Source organism: Dasypus novemcinctus, chromosome 9 (genome assembly GCF_030445035.2).
Source record: "Dasypus novemcinctus isolate mDasNov1 chromosome 9, mDasNov1.1.hap2, whole genome shotgun sequence".
Lineage (NCBI taxonomy): Eukaryota > Metazoa > Chordata > Mammalia > Cingulata > Dasypodidae > Dasypus > Dasypus novemcinctus.
The window spans coordinates 117,847,076-117,860,323 of record NC_080681.1 but is presented as its reverse complement, the minus strand read 5'-3'; the positions used below and the strand labels follow the sequence as shown (position 1 = coordinate 117,860,323).

Sequence of the window (13,248 nt, the reverse complement as noted above, 5' to 3'; positions counted from 1 at the left end):
TGGTACCTATCCTTAGGGAAGGCAGCCTTGCCCGATGGAAGGAGCTTAGGTTTGGAGTCAGCCCTGGGTGTAACTTATCCCTCCCCCCATCTCTGACACACTGACTGTGGGGCCATGAGCAACTCACAGACTTGTGAGCTTTAGTTTTCTCATCTGTAAAATGTGGGTAAATATGTGATTATGAAGATTCTAGTGCACCTGCAGTTACCAGTGGGTGCTTAATAAAGGATGAGCTAGGATTGTCTTTGCAGCGGCTCACTTCTCAGTCCAGCCTCTTGGGGCCAACCATTGCCAGGCCTAAAGCTGGAGGGGAAGAGTCCTGTGCTGAAGGGTTTTGCCACAGGGCTGGTGATTGTCAGCCTCATTTTACTGATGCTCTCGGCTGAACCCAAAGTGGGAAACCAGGAGGCCTCTCAGCATCCTGGGTCTGGTGGGGTGGACGCCATGGGCAGGAGAGCTGCATGCCTGCCGTGTCCCTGCCCACCACGCCCAGGGTTCTCACCATAGTTCTGCTGCTTGAGCCGGCTCAGGATCTTTAGGACCCTTCGTTCTGGGACTTCTAAGATGTCTCCCTGCTGTGGGTTGTAGAGAAGCTTCTTCCGGGACCGCAGCCGGCCTATGGCCGATTCCACCTCTCTGGCCTTGCAGGTGCCTTCCTTCAGCTTCTTCTGGTAATATCTGGGGAGACAGTGCCCATCTGGCTCAGCATGGCCGTGTTGAATTCACCCTCCTGCTCCTCCTGTGCCCCTGTTCTTTCTGGCCGCCTCTGGAGAAGGAACATAAGCTCAGGAGGCGGGAGAGCTCGGTTCTAGTCCAGCCTCCACCACTAACTTTGTGACCACGGGCAAGTCACCCACGTGAAAAGGGGAAAATTGTTATTTCTACCCTGTCAAAGCAAGTCATTTGACTTCAAGCTTCTGGTTTCCCCTGAATAGGGATCAAATTGTCCACATACCAGCAGGTTAAAGTACAAGGATTAAATAACAAGATCCATCGAACACTCAGCAGTGTCTGGTGCACAGAAAGAGCTTGGTCAGTGTCACAGATATTTTTACTTAAATGTACAAGTGCTTTGTAAATAAGCTGAGAGATTAACTTCTGCTCATCTTTCAGATTTCAGCTTAAGGGCCATCTCCAGAAAGTCCTCTCTGTCCTCCTACAGACTCCTGCTGTAGGTCCCTTGACAGCCATCATAACCCACAGCCCACTTGATTTTCTTAACTTGTTACTACTTGCCCTTTACCCACGAGTTTGCAACATCGTTCATTCATTCTACAAATATTCATCGAGTTTTCACTATATGCTGGCCACTCTTCTAGGTGCTCGGGAAAGAGTGGTGAAGGAGAGACATCATACAGAATCCCTTTATCATAGCCTCTAGACTCCACGTCTTACATCAGACACTGCTGCAGCCACCACCTTCACACAGGCTTCAACCAGCTTTCCACAGGGACAGCTTGACAAGATCTCACCTCAGGCACGAGCCTCTCTCTTCCTGCCCAGGGCTTCTCGGATACATGTGCAACCCAGCAGTGCAGGGCTAAAGAGAAAAACACCTGTGGGGGCCGCCCTTGAGCAGTGGAGACGTTGAAACACACAGACGTCCCCATTTCTTTCCCTGATGGTTCTGAGCCACCTGCCAGGCTCCTTGTATTGACTCTTCTTTTTCCATTCACTCCCCTTTCCTCACTCCTCCCTGCAACGTCAGGCGGTGAACAAGACACCATGTCAGTGTGATGGGGGCTCTGAAGGGAAGTGAAAGTAGGATGACAGGGTGGTAGTGAGGAGCTGTTTTGATTCAGAAGAGATGACATTTGAGGAGAAACTTAAAGGAGAGAAAGTAGCAAGCCAAATGGATATCTGCAGGAGGAGTCTTCCAGGCAGAGGGAATGGCATGTGAAAAGAACAGGAGGTGGGAAACAGCGTGGTGAGTTCTAAGAACAGCATGGAGGCCAAAGGGACCAGAGCCTGGTATATGAGGGAGAAAGAGGAAGCGATGTGGGCAGCCAGATGGCTTTGTAGGCAGTGGTGAAAGGTTGGCTTGCTACCAAGTGTTGAAAAGCCCTTAGAGCGGTAACCAAGGGCTAACACGGTTCTGCTTGGGCAGGCCTCTGCCTATCCTTGGGGCCTAAAATTTGGGTTTTAATGGCCTTTACACACAAAAGACAGAACATAAATCCCAGAGCCCTCCCATGGTGGAAGACTGGACTTAGACATTTGTGTTAAAGTCAACCACCTGGGTAAAAAGATGAACTAGAAAATTGTTCTACCAAGGCCAATAGTACATGAGCAGTGTGTGTGTAACATTCTGGATCATAATTTTCAGGGAAATTGCTTGCCTTCCATTTCCTCTCTTTCTCCTTTCTGTGCTCTTGAATTTAGATGTGTTACGGGAAAGTCAGTTTAGGAATAACCTAGGGAATGGTGGGACAATAAGTTGGAAAGACTCAAGACTGGGGGCTTGAGCAAATGTGTAGTGCATAGCTGTCTCACTGCCAGCCTCCTCTGGACTGTCAACATAAGAAAGATAAATTATTTTGTTTGGGGTCTATTCCCTAACTATCAACCTAGAATTCTATACCCAGCGAAACTGTTCAGTGTGAGAACAGAATAAAAACATTCACAGACACACAAGATCTAAAAAAATTTTCCTCTTATGCATCTTTTTTCAAGAAGCTACTGAAGGAGATATTCTAAATTGAGGGCATAAACCAAAAAACAAAAGGAAAATGTTCATACAGGAAACAGATCTCACACCAGAGAGTGGCAAAGATAAAGGAAGATGGTGAAAAAGTTGATGAAGGGAGAAAGTGAAACGGGGCTGCAGGATGGAAGTACAACTGGCATATAGGACAACTAACCTAGAGTGGCTAACTACAGCTTAAGAGTTAGACATTTCAAGGGCTGGCAGCACCATACCTGCTGTTGAATTACTACTGGTCTAGCCCCTCAAAAGTTACTGGGGCATCTAATCCCATTAAAACAAAGAAGTAAACCAAGAAAGAGTAAGATGTGGTTATTCCTAGGATGACAGCAGAGTCCCAGGATGACAGCTTTGCAGGACGCCTGAAAATCAATTTATTAAAACAAAACAGGGAAACAGATTTGACTCAACTGATAGAGTGTCCACCTACCATATGGGAGGTCCAGGGTTCAAACCCAGGGCCTCCTGACCCATGTGATGAGCTGGCCCATGTGCAGTGCTAATGCGCACAAAGAGTGCCATGCCACACAGGTGTGTCCCCCACGTAGGGGAGCCCCACACACAAGGAGTGTGCCCTGCAAGGAGAGCCGCCCAGTGCAAAAAAAGCACAGCCTGCCCAGAAGTGGCACCACACACATGGAGAGCTGATGCAGCAAGATGATGCAACAAAAAGACACACAGATTTCTGGTGCCGCTGACAAGAATACATGCGGACACAGAAGAACACTCAGCAAATGGACACAGAGAGCAGATAATGGGGAGCGGGGGAGGGGGAGAGAAATAAATAAAAAATGAATATTAAAAAAAAAAAGACACTAGAGGGAAGTAGATGTGGCTCAAGTGATTGAGCTCCCGCCTAAAAAAAAAAAAAAGAAAACAACCCCCCCAAAAAAAGAATTCTTCTTTTTAAAGATTTATTTTATGTATTTATCCCCTTCTGCACTCCTTGTTTGCTGTCTGCGCTCTGTGTCCATTTCCTGTGTGCTCTCTGTGTCTGTTCATCTTCTGTTTAGGGGACATCAGGAACCAAACCTGGGACCCCCCCCATGTGAAAGAATTTGAGCCTTTTCAGCTCCCTGCTTTGCCGTTTCTCACTGTCTTTCCTCTTTGTGTGTCTTTTCTTTTTTCCTTTTTTTTTTTAAATTTACTTTTTGTTTCTTTTGTGTGTGTGTGTGTCTCTTTTCTGGTGTCATCTTGTTGCATCAGCTTCCCGCACCTTCTGGCCATGCCAGCGCACCTTCTCCAGGAGGCCCTGGAACCTGACACTTGTGCCTCCTAAAGAAGATGAGTAGACACAACACCCGCTGCAATGAGCAGACGCTACAAACCAGCAAACACTGCAGCCCGCAGAGAGCGGGTGTGGTTCCGGTCACTGGGCACTTGCCTCCCATGTGGGTGATCACAGGTTTGGTTTCCAGTGCTTCCTGGAGAAGGTGAGCAAACCAGTGAGCTGACAGATGAGAGAACCATCTGGGGGAGGGGTGATAAGTAAAAATAAATAAATAGGATTATTTTGGGGGAAAAAATACCATCAGAAGTGAAAGGGAGGGAAGCAGACTTGGCCCAGTGGTTAGGGCATCCGTCTACCACATGGGAGGTCTGTGGTTCAAACCCTGGGCCTCCTGACTCGTGTGGAGCTGGCCCATGTGCAGTGCTGATGCGCGCAAGGAGTGCCGTGCCATGCAGGGGTGTCCCCTGCGTAGGGGAGCCTCATGTGCAAGGAGTGCGCCCCGTAAGGAGAGCCGCCCAGTGTGAAAGGAAGTGCAGCCTGCCTAAGAACGGAGCCACCCACACGGAGAGCTGACACAGCAAGATGACGCCACAAAAAGAAACACAGATTCCTGTGCCGCTGACAACAAAAAAAGTGGACAAAGAAGAAGACACAACAAATAGACACAGAGAACAGACAACTGGGGCGGGGAGGGGGGTGGGGAAGGGGAGAGAAATAAATAAATAAATCTTAAAAAAAAAAATGAAAGGGAGGAAGTTACAAATGACCCCACAGGCATAAAAAGGATCATAAGAGGATATTATGAGAAATTATACCAATGAACTAGACAACCTAGATGAAATGGACAAATTCCTAGAAACGCACAAACAACCTACACTGATGCTACCAGAAATACAAGAACTTAACAAACTAGTCACATTAAAGAGATCGAATCCATCATCAAAAATCTCACAACAAAGAAAATTCCAGGACCAGATGGTTTCACAGGTGAATTCTACCAAGCATTTCAAAAAGAATTAACACCATCCTGTTTAAACTCTTCCAAAAAAGTGAAGAGGAAGGAAATTTACCCAACACATTTTATGAAGCCAATATCACCCTAATACTACAAAAAAAGAAAATTACAGACCCAATCACTCTAATGAACATAGATGCAAAACTTCTCAACAAAATACTTGCAAATTGAATCCAACAGCATATCAAAAAACTTATACATAACGACCGAGTGGGATTTATTCCTGGTATGCAAGGCTTGTTCAACATAACATAATCAATATAATATACCACATTAATAAATCAAAGGGAAAAACCATATGATCATCTCAATTGATGCAGAAAAGACATTCGATGAAATCCAGCATCCTTTCTTGAAAAAACACTTCAAAAGATAGGAATAGAAGGAAAATTCCTCAATAAGATAAAGGGCATATATGGAAAACCCACAGCCAACATCATACTCAATGGGGAAGGGGTTAAAGCTTTCTTTCCCTCTAAGATCAGTAACAAGACAAGGATGCCCACTGTCACCATTGTTATTCAACATTGTACTAAAAGTTCTAGCTAGAGCAATTAGACAAGAAAAAAATTAAACATATTCAAGTAGGAAAAGAGAAAGTAAAACTCATTATTTGTGGATGACATGATGTTACATTTAGAAAATTCTGAAATGTCTATGACAAAGTTACTTGGGCTAACGAATGAGTTCAGCAAAGTGGGAGGATACAAGATCAACACGCAAAAATTAGTAATGTTTTTGTACACTAGTACTGAACAATCTCAGGAGGAAATCTGGTGGAAAATTCCATTTACAATGGCAACAAAAAGTCTCAAATACCTAGGAATGAATTTAACCAATAAGTACAGGACCTAAATGCAGAAACTATAAAACAGTGCTAAAAGAAATCCGTGAAGACCTAAACAAATGGAAAGACATTCCATGTTCAAGAATTGGAAGGCTAAATATCATGATGTCAATCATACCCAAATTGATTTATAGATTCAATGCAATACCAATCAAAATTCCAACAGCCTGCTTTACAGAAATAGAAAAGGCAATTACAAAATTCATTTGGAAGGGAAAGTGCACCTGAATAGCCAAAGGCATCCTAAAAAGGAAGAGCAACAGGAGAGGAATTTCACTGCCTGACTTTGAAACATATTACAAAGCTACAGTGGTCAAAACAGTATGGCATAAAGATAGACACATTGATCAGTAGAATAGAATAAAGAATCCAGAAATAAATCTTCACCTCTACAGTCAACTTGTTTTTGACTAACCTATGAAGTATGGGACAAAACAGTCTCTTTAACAAATGGTGCTGGGAGAAATGGATATCTACAACGAAAAGAATGAAAGAGAATTCCTTCTCATTCCCTATACAAGAATCAACTCAAAATGGATCAAATATCTAAATATAAAAACCAGGATCATAAAACTACCAGAAGAAAATGTAGGGAAACATCTTAAATACCTTGAAGTTAGTGGTGGTTTCTTGGATCTTACACCCAAAGCATGTGCAACAGAATAAGAGATAAATGTGATCTCCTCAAAATTAAACACTTTTGCACCTCACAGGATTTTGTCAAAAGGGTGAAAAGGCTGCTGACACAATGGAAGAAAATATTTGAAAATCACAATCCAATAAAGGTTTAATATCCATGATATATAAAGAGATGTTACAACAACAATAAAAAGACAAACGACCTGATTTAAAAATGGGTAAAAAACTTGATTAGACATTTGTCCAAACAAGAAATTCAAATGGCAAAAAAAAAATAAAAAAAAAATAAAAAGAAAAAGAAAAAATGTTCAGCATCACTAATGATTAGGGAAATGCAAGTCAAAACTACAATGAGATATCATTTCACAGCTATCAGAATGGCTACTATTAAAGACAGGATTGTGGGAATATGGCAATGGATGGACTAACAGGCAGAGCTCAATGCTCTTACAAAAACAATGGAGAAAGCCAAAAGTTGACCAAGGGACCTCCTTTGGGGGTCAGCAGACCAAGACAATGCTACACAACTCCTAGGAGTGTAAGAGACAGAGAGACTAAGAAGCTGAAAGGACAAATGTGAGTTACCAAGCCCCCACAGGGCCTGGAAGGGCTCCCCTCCACCCCACCCCCAAGATATTAAGCTGGGGTAAAACGCCTAGTTCACTGCAGTCAACTGAGAGCGGAACAAACATCTTCCTCCCTGCCAGTTGCTTCAAGGGAAAAGGGAGGGGGTGTTGGGAGGCTTTTCTTCAGTGAATTCGACCAGCAGAGCCTGCTTTGAATCTCAGATCTGGAGATTCAACACAGGAACCCAGGAAAGCCCAGACTGAAACACCTCCATTGAAAGGTGTGCTAACTAGTGCCATCTGCTGACCAGTCTGGAAATTTCATGAACAAAAACTCTGTAGTCTACCCCTGGGAGAAAATCCGTGCCCCATTAGTGAGTCCCTGGCCCAATTTTTAAAAATAGATTTATTATTTATTTATTTATTTCCCCCCCTTGCGGCTTGCTTGCTGTCTGCTCTCTGTGTCCATTCGCTGCATGTTCTTCTGTGTCTGCTTGTCTCCCTTTGTTAGTCATCTTATTGTGCTAGCTCTCTGTGGGCATGGGCTGTCAGCTCTCTGCAGACACAGGCCGTCAGCTCTCTGAAGGCACAGTCCAGCTTGCCTTCACAAGGAGGCCCTAGGACACAAACCCAGGGCCTCACATACGGTAGACAGAATTGGCTCCGTTTATTGAGCCAATCAATTGAACCACAGTCACTTCCACCGACCCAATTTTGATAATTTAAACTGGGAAATTTTAAAGACTTAGAATAAGTTGAATCAAATATCAAAGAAGAGCTGTGGGAAAAAATCAAACAATAGGCAAGAGAGAGAAATTGGCCATTAGAGTAAATTCACCAGTTCAGTTGCCTACATAGCAAGAAATTACAAGCCATACTAGGAAACAGGAAGAGATGGCCTAGCCAAAGGAACTAACCAAATATCCAGAAGAGATACAGGATTTAAAACAATCAGTGATATTCACACAACTTCCTAAATCACTTCAAAGAATTCAAAGAAAATAACTAAAGAATATTTGAGGAAATAATGAATGAAACTCCCCAACCCTTATGAGACATACATATCAATATCCAAGAAGATCAATGCACCCCAAACAGAATAAATCTGAACAGACCTACCTCAAGATACCTACTATTCAGAATGGTGAATATCAGAGTTAAAGGATTCTGAAAACAGCAACAGAAAAACAAACCATCACATAGAAGAGAAAATCAATATGATCAAGCACCGACCTCTCATCAGAAGCCATGGAGGCGAGAAGAAAGTGGTATGATGTATTTAAGGTACTGAAAGAAAAAAACTGTCAGTCAAGAAATCTGTATCTGGAAAAACTGCCTTCAAAAATGAGCATGAGTTCAAAGTCTTCACAAACAAAAACTGATAGAATATGTTAACAGAAGACCAGAATTATAAGCAATACTAAAGGGAGTGCTGCAGCCTGAAAGGAAAAGGCAAGTGTGAGAGATTTGGAGAACAGTTTAGAAATGAAGATTACTAGGAAGGGTAAACTAAAGGGTAAGAAGACAGACAATAGAACAATGTGGCAACTGAGAGCCAAAGGACAAGGTGGATGAAGTAAGTAATGCCTTTACAGCAATAACATTGAGCTTTTTTAAAAAAGATTTATTTCTTTATTTCTCCCCACTCCCTCATTGTTTGCACTTGTTGTATCTGTTCATCTTCCTTGTTTCTTTAGGAGGCACTGGGAACTAAACCCAGGACCTCTGGGAGGGAGACACCTAATCGCTTGAGCCACGTCCATTTCCTGCTTTGTTGTGTCGCTCATTGTGTTTTTCTTCTTGTGTCTCTCGTTGTGTCATCTTGTGTCAGCTTGTCGCACTTGCCCATCACGTCAGCTCACTGGTCTTGCTCGTCCTCTTTAGGAGGCACCAGGAACCTCTGCTCCCTGCTTTCTTGTGTCTCTCATTATGTTTTTCTTCTTATTTCTCTTGTGTCAGCTTGCCATGCCTGCCTGTTGTGCCAGCTCCCTGTCTTCTTTAGGAGGCACTGGGAACTAAACCAGGAGCCTACCCGTGTGGTAGGTGGGAGCTCAATTGCTTGAGTCACATCCACTTCCAACATTGAATGTTAATGGATTGAACTCCCCAGTCAAAAGACATAGACTGGTTGAATGGATAAAAAAACATGAGCCATCTCTTTTTTAAAAATATTTGACATTTTGATAATGATATGGTGTCATTGTCATTGAATTTATTTGGTTCTATTTAATTGAACTTCTTGGATATATGTATTCCTGTCATTCATCAAATATGGGAAGTATTTGGCCATTGTTTCTTCAAATATTCTTTCTACCACATCCCCTTTCTTCTCTCCTCTCAGAATTCCCATAATACATATTTTGGAATGTTTCATAATGTCCAACATTCTCTTATGCTCTGCTCAGCCTTTTCACTATTTTTCTTTCTGCTCATCAGACTGAACTGATTTCAACAATCCTGTGTTCTAGTTTCCTGATTCTTCAAATCTGTTGTTGAACCCCTCTAATATGATTTTTAAAAAATATTTATTTTATTTATTTACTTCTCCCTACCCCCTCATTGTTTGCACTAGTTGTGTCTGTTCTTATGTGCTTGTCTTCCTTTTCTTTTTTTTAGGCGGCACCAGGAACTGAACCCAGGACCTCCCATATAGGAGGGAGGCACCTAATCACATGAGCTACCTCTACTTCCTGCCTTGTTGGGTCTCCAATTATGTTTTCCTTGTTGTGTCATCTTGTTGTGTCAGCTTGCTGCTCCAGCCCACTGCGTCAGCTCACTGTCTTGCTTGTCTTCTTTAGGAGGCCCTGGGAACTAAACCTGGGACTGCCCATGTGGTAGGTGGGAGCTCAATCATTCGAGCCACATCTGCTTCCCCTCCAATGTAATTTTACTCACTGTAGTTGTGTTTTTCTTTCCCCAAAGTTCTGTTTGGTTCCTTAACAATATTTCCAATTCTTCCTTTCAGTCATGCATCATCTTCTTTCACTCATTTTGTTCTATGCCCATGCTTTCTTTAGCTCATTGAATTTCAGAGTTGACTTAAAGTCTTTAATTAGTTCTTCCAATGTTTGTGCTTTCTCTGTTGTTTTATTTTAATCCTTTGAATGGGTTATGTCTTCTTGTTTCTGTATAAGTGTTGTGACCTTATGTTGAAGTCTTAACATTTGATTTTATTGGATGTTCTTTGTCTGAAAGTAAGATTCCCCGTTACCTAGGATTTTTTTTTTTTTAAAGATTTATTTATTTATTTAATTTCCCCCCCTCCCCTGGTTGTCTGTTCTTGGTGTCTATTTGCTGCGTCTTGTTTCTTTTGTCCGCTTCTGTTGTCGTCAGTGGCACGGGAAGTGTGGGCGGCGCCATTCCTGGGCAGGCTGCTCTTTCTTTTCATGCTGGGAGGCTTTCCTCATGGGCGCACTCCTTGCGCGTGGGGCTCCCCCACGCAGGGGACATCCTTGCGTGGCATGGCACTCCTTGCGTGCATCAGCACTGCGCATGGCCAGCTCCACACGGGTCAAGGAGGCCCGGGGTTTGAACCGCGGACCTCCCATATGGTAGACGGACGCCCTAACCACTGGGCCAAAGTCCGTTTCCCTTCTCATTTTTTTTCTCCTCTAGGATTCACTGGGATTTGATCCTGGTGACCATCCTGTGCCAGAGTGGTGAGCCAGTGCCCCGCACAAGTGAGTCATGTAGCAAGATGATGACGCAACAAGAGACAAGTGGAGAGTCAAGGTGAAGCGCTTCAGAAACCAGGAACTGAGGTGGTGCAATTGACAGGGAAACTTCCTCCCCATCAGAGGACCCCAGGATCGAATGCTGGTGAATCCTAGAGGATAGAAAATGAGAAGAGAAGACAACACAGACAGCAAGAACAGCAGGGTGGGAGGAGGGGAAGGGGGAAAATAAGTAAATCTTCTTTTTCAAAAAAAAAAAGGTGATGAGCAGACACAGAGAGCAGACAGTGAGCACAAACAACAAGGTAGTGGAGAAATAAATAATACATCTTTTTTAAAAATTCGTGAGACAGAGCTTAAGCAGCACTTAGGAGGAATTTACAGCTTGAAATCATTATATTAGAAAAGAAGAAAGATCTGATATCAATTGTCTAAACTTCCACTCCAAGAAACTGGAAAAAGAAAAGCAAATTAGACCACAAGAAATAGGAGGAAGGAAATCAAATGAAATAGAAAACTGACAAATAACAGAGAAAAATCAATTGACCCTAAGGTGGAAATATCAATTAATTTGATCAAGCTTTAGCTCTATTTATCAAGAAAAAGAGAGGAGATAGAGATTACCAATATCAGGAATGAAAAGGGGCCTTGTTACAGATCCTACAGACATTAAAAGGAAAATAAAGGATTATTATGGACAATGTTATATCAATAAATTCAACTTAAAATGAAAAGGTTTCTTGAAATGCAGAAATTACCAAAACTCTTTCAAGAAGAAAGAGAAAACTTGAATAGCCCATACCTGTTACAGACATTGCATTCATTATTAAAAACCTTTCCACAAAGAAAACTTCAAGGCCCAGATAGGGCCCTGAGTTCTATCAAACGGTTAAGGAAAAAGAATACCAAAATTTCACGAATTCTTCCAGAATATAAGAACACAACTCATTTTACGAGGCCAGCATTATAATGATAGCAAAACTAGATATCACAAGAAAAGAAAGCTACAGACCAGTATCCTTCATGAATATAGATGCAAACATTTTAACAAAACGGCAAAATGAACCCAACAATATATTAAAAAGATAATGCATTACAATTAAGAGCAGTTTTTCTCAGCAATGCAAAGTTAGTTTACATGGGGGAAATCAATCAATTTAATTTACCATATTAACAGGCTATAAGAGAGAAACCTTATCTCAATAGATGCAGAAAAAGCATTTAACAAAATTCAACTCCCATTCATAATAAAAACTCTCAGCGCTAGGAATAGAAAGGAACTGCCTCAGTGTGATAAAAGCATCTACATAAATCCTGTAACTAACATCATACTTAATGATGCTTTCACTCATGATCAAGAACAAGGCAACAGGAAGTGGGCTTGGTCCAGTGGTTAGGGCGTCCGCCTACCACATGGGAGGTCCATGGTTCAAACCCCGGGCCTCCTTGACCCGTGTGGAGCTGGCCATGCGCAGTGCTGATGCGCGCAAGGAGTGCCCTGCCACGCAGGGGTGTCCCCCACATAAGGGAGCCCCACACGCAAGGAGTGCGCCCCGTAAGGAGAGCGCCCAGCGCAAAAGAAAGTGCAGCCTGCCCAGGACTGGCGCTGCCCACACGCCCACACGGAGAGCTGACGCAGCAAGATGACTCAACATAAAGAGACACAGATTCCCGTGCTGCTGATAAGGATAGAAGCGGTTACAGAAAAACACACAACGAATGGACAGAGAGCAGACAACTGAAAGGAAGGGGAGAGAAATAAATAAAAAATAAATCTTTAAAAAAAAAAAAGAACAAGGCAAGAATGTTTGCTCTCACCACTGCTATCTTACTGAAGATCCTAGTCAGTTCAATAAGGAAAAAAAAAAGGAATAAAAGACAAACATATTGGAAAGAAGAAGTAAAACTGTCTTTATTCACCAAAGACATGATTATATCCTTAGAAAATCTTAAGGATTCTATTTTTAAAAAACTACTAAAACTCATAAGTGAATTTAGCAAGATCAGAGGATACAAGGTCAATATACAAAATTCTATTTCTAAATTCTAGCAACAAACAATAGAAAATGAAATTTTAGAAAAGCAAATTCACTGTCAATAGCATAAAAATATGAAATGCTTATGGATAAATTAACATCTTTGAAGATTCTATAAACAAATATGTTCATACCCACAGGAACACAGATTAAGACTTGAATGTGTCATTTATGAGGTACCTGATTAAATACCCAACAGGGTGATGAAAAATTAGATACTGGTGATCATTGCACAACTCTGAATATACTAAAAACCAACTGAATTATATATTTTAAAATGGTGAATTTTATGGTGTGTGAATCATATCTCAATAAAGGTGTTATTTTATTTTATTTATTATTAATTTTTTTTTTTTTTGAGGTACCAAACCTAGAGATTGAACCCGGAACCTCATAGGTGGGAAGCTGGTGCTCAACCACTGAGCCACATTGGCTCCCCAATAAAAATGTTATTTTAAAAAAAGACTGTTGAGAGAGAGTGAAAGGGCATTTATAATATATGAATTCAAAGGCAGACAACACCAATTTATGTTGCT

At 42.0% G+C, this 13,248-nt stretch overlaps 1 protein-coding gene across 1 annotated transcript in view; it reads right to left on the bottom strand.

Annotated features, from left to right (window-relative positions):
• Positions 1-13,248, bottom strand: part of SPATA21 (spermatogenesis associated 21) — a 35,148-nt gene that overhangs the window by 1,297 nt on the left and 20,603 nt on the right. Inside the window, exon 8 of the mRNA XM_058304315.1 lies at positions 503-678. Within this exon, the coding sequence (XP_058160298.1) occupies positions 503-678 (176 nt within the window). The remainder of the gene's footprint in view (positions 1-502; positions 679-13,248) is intronic.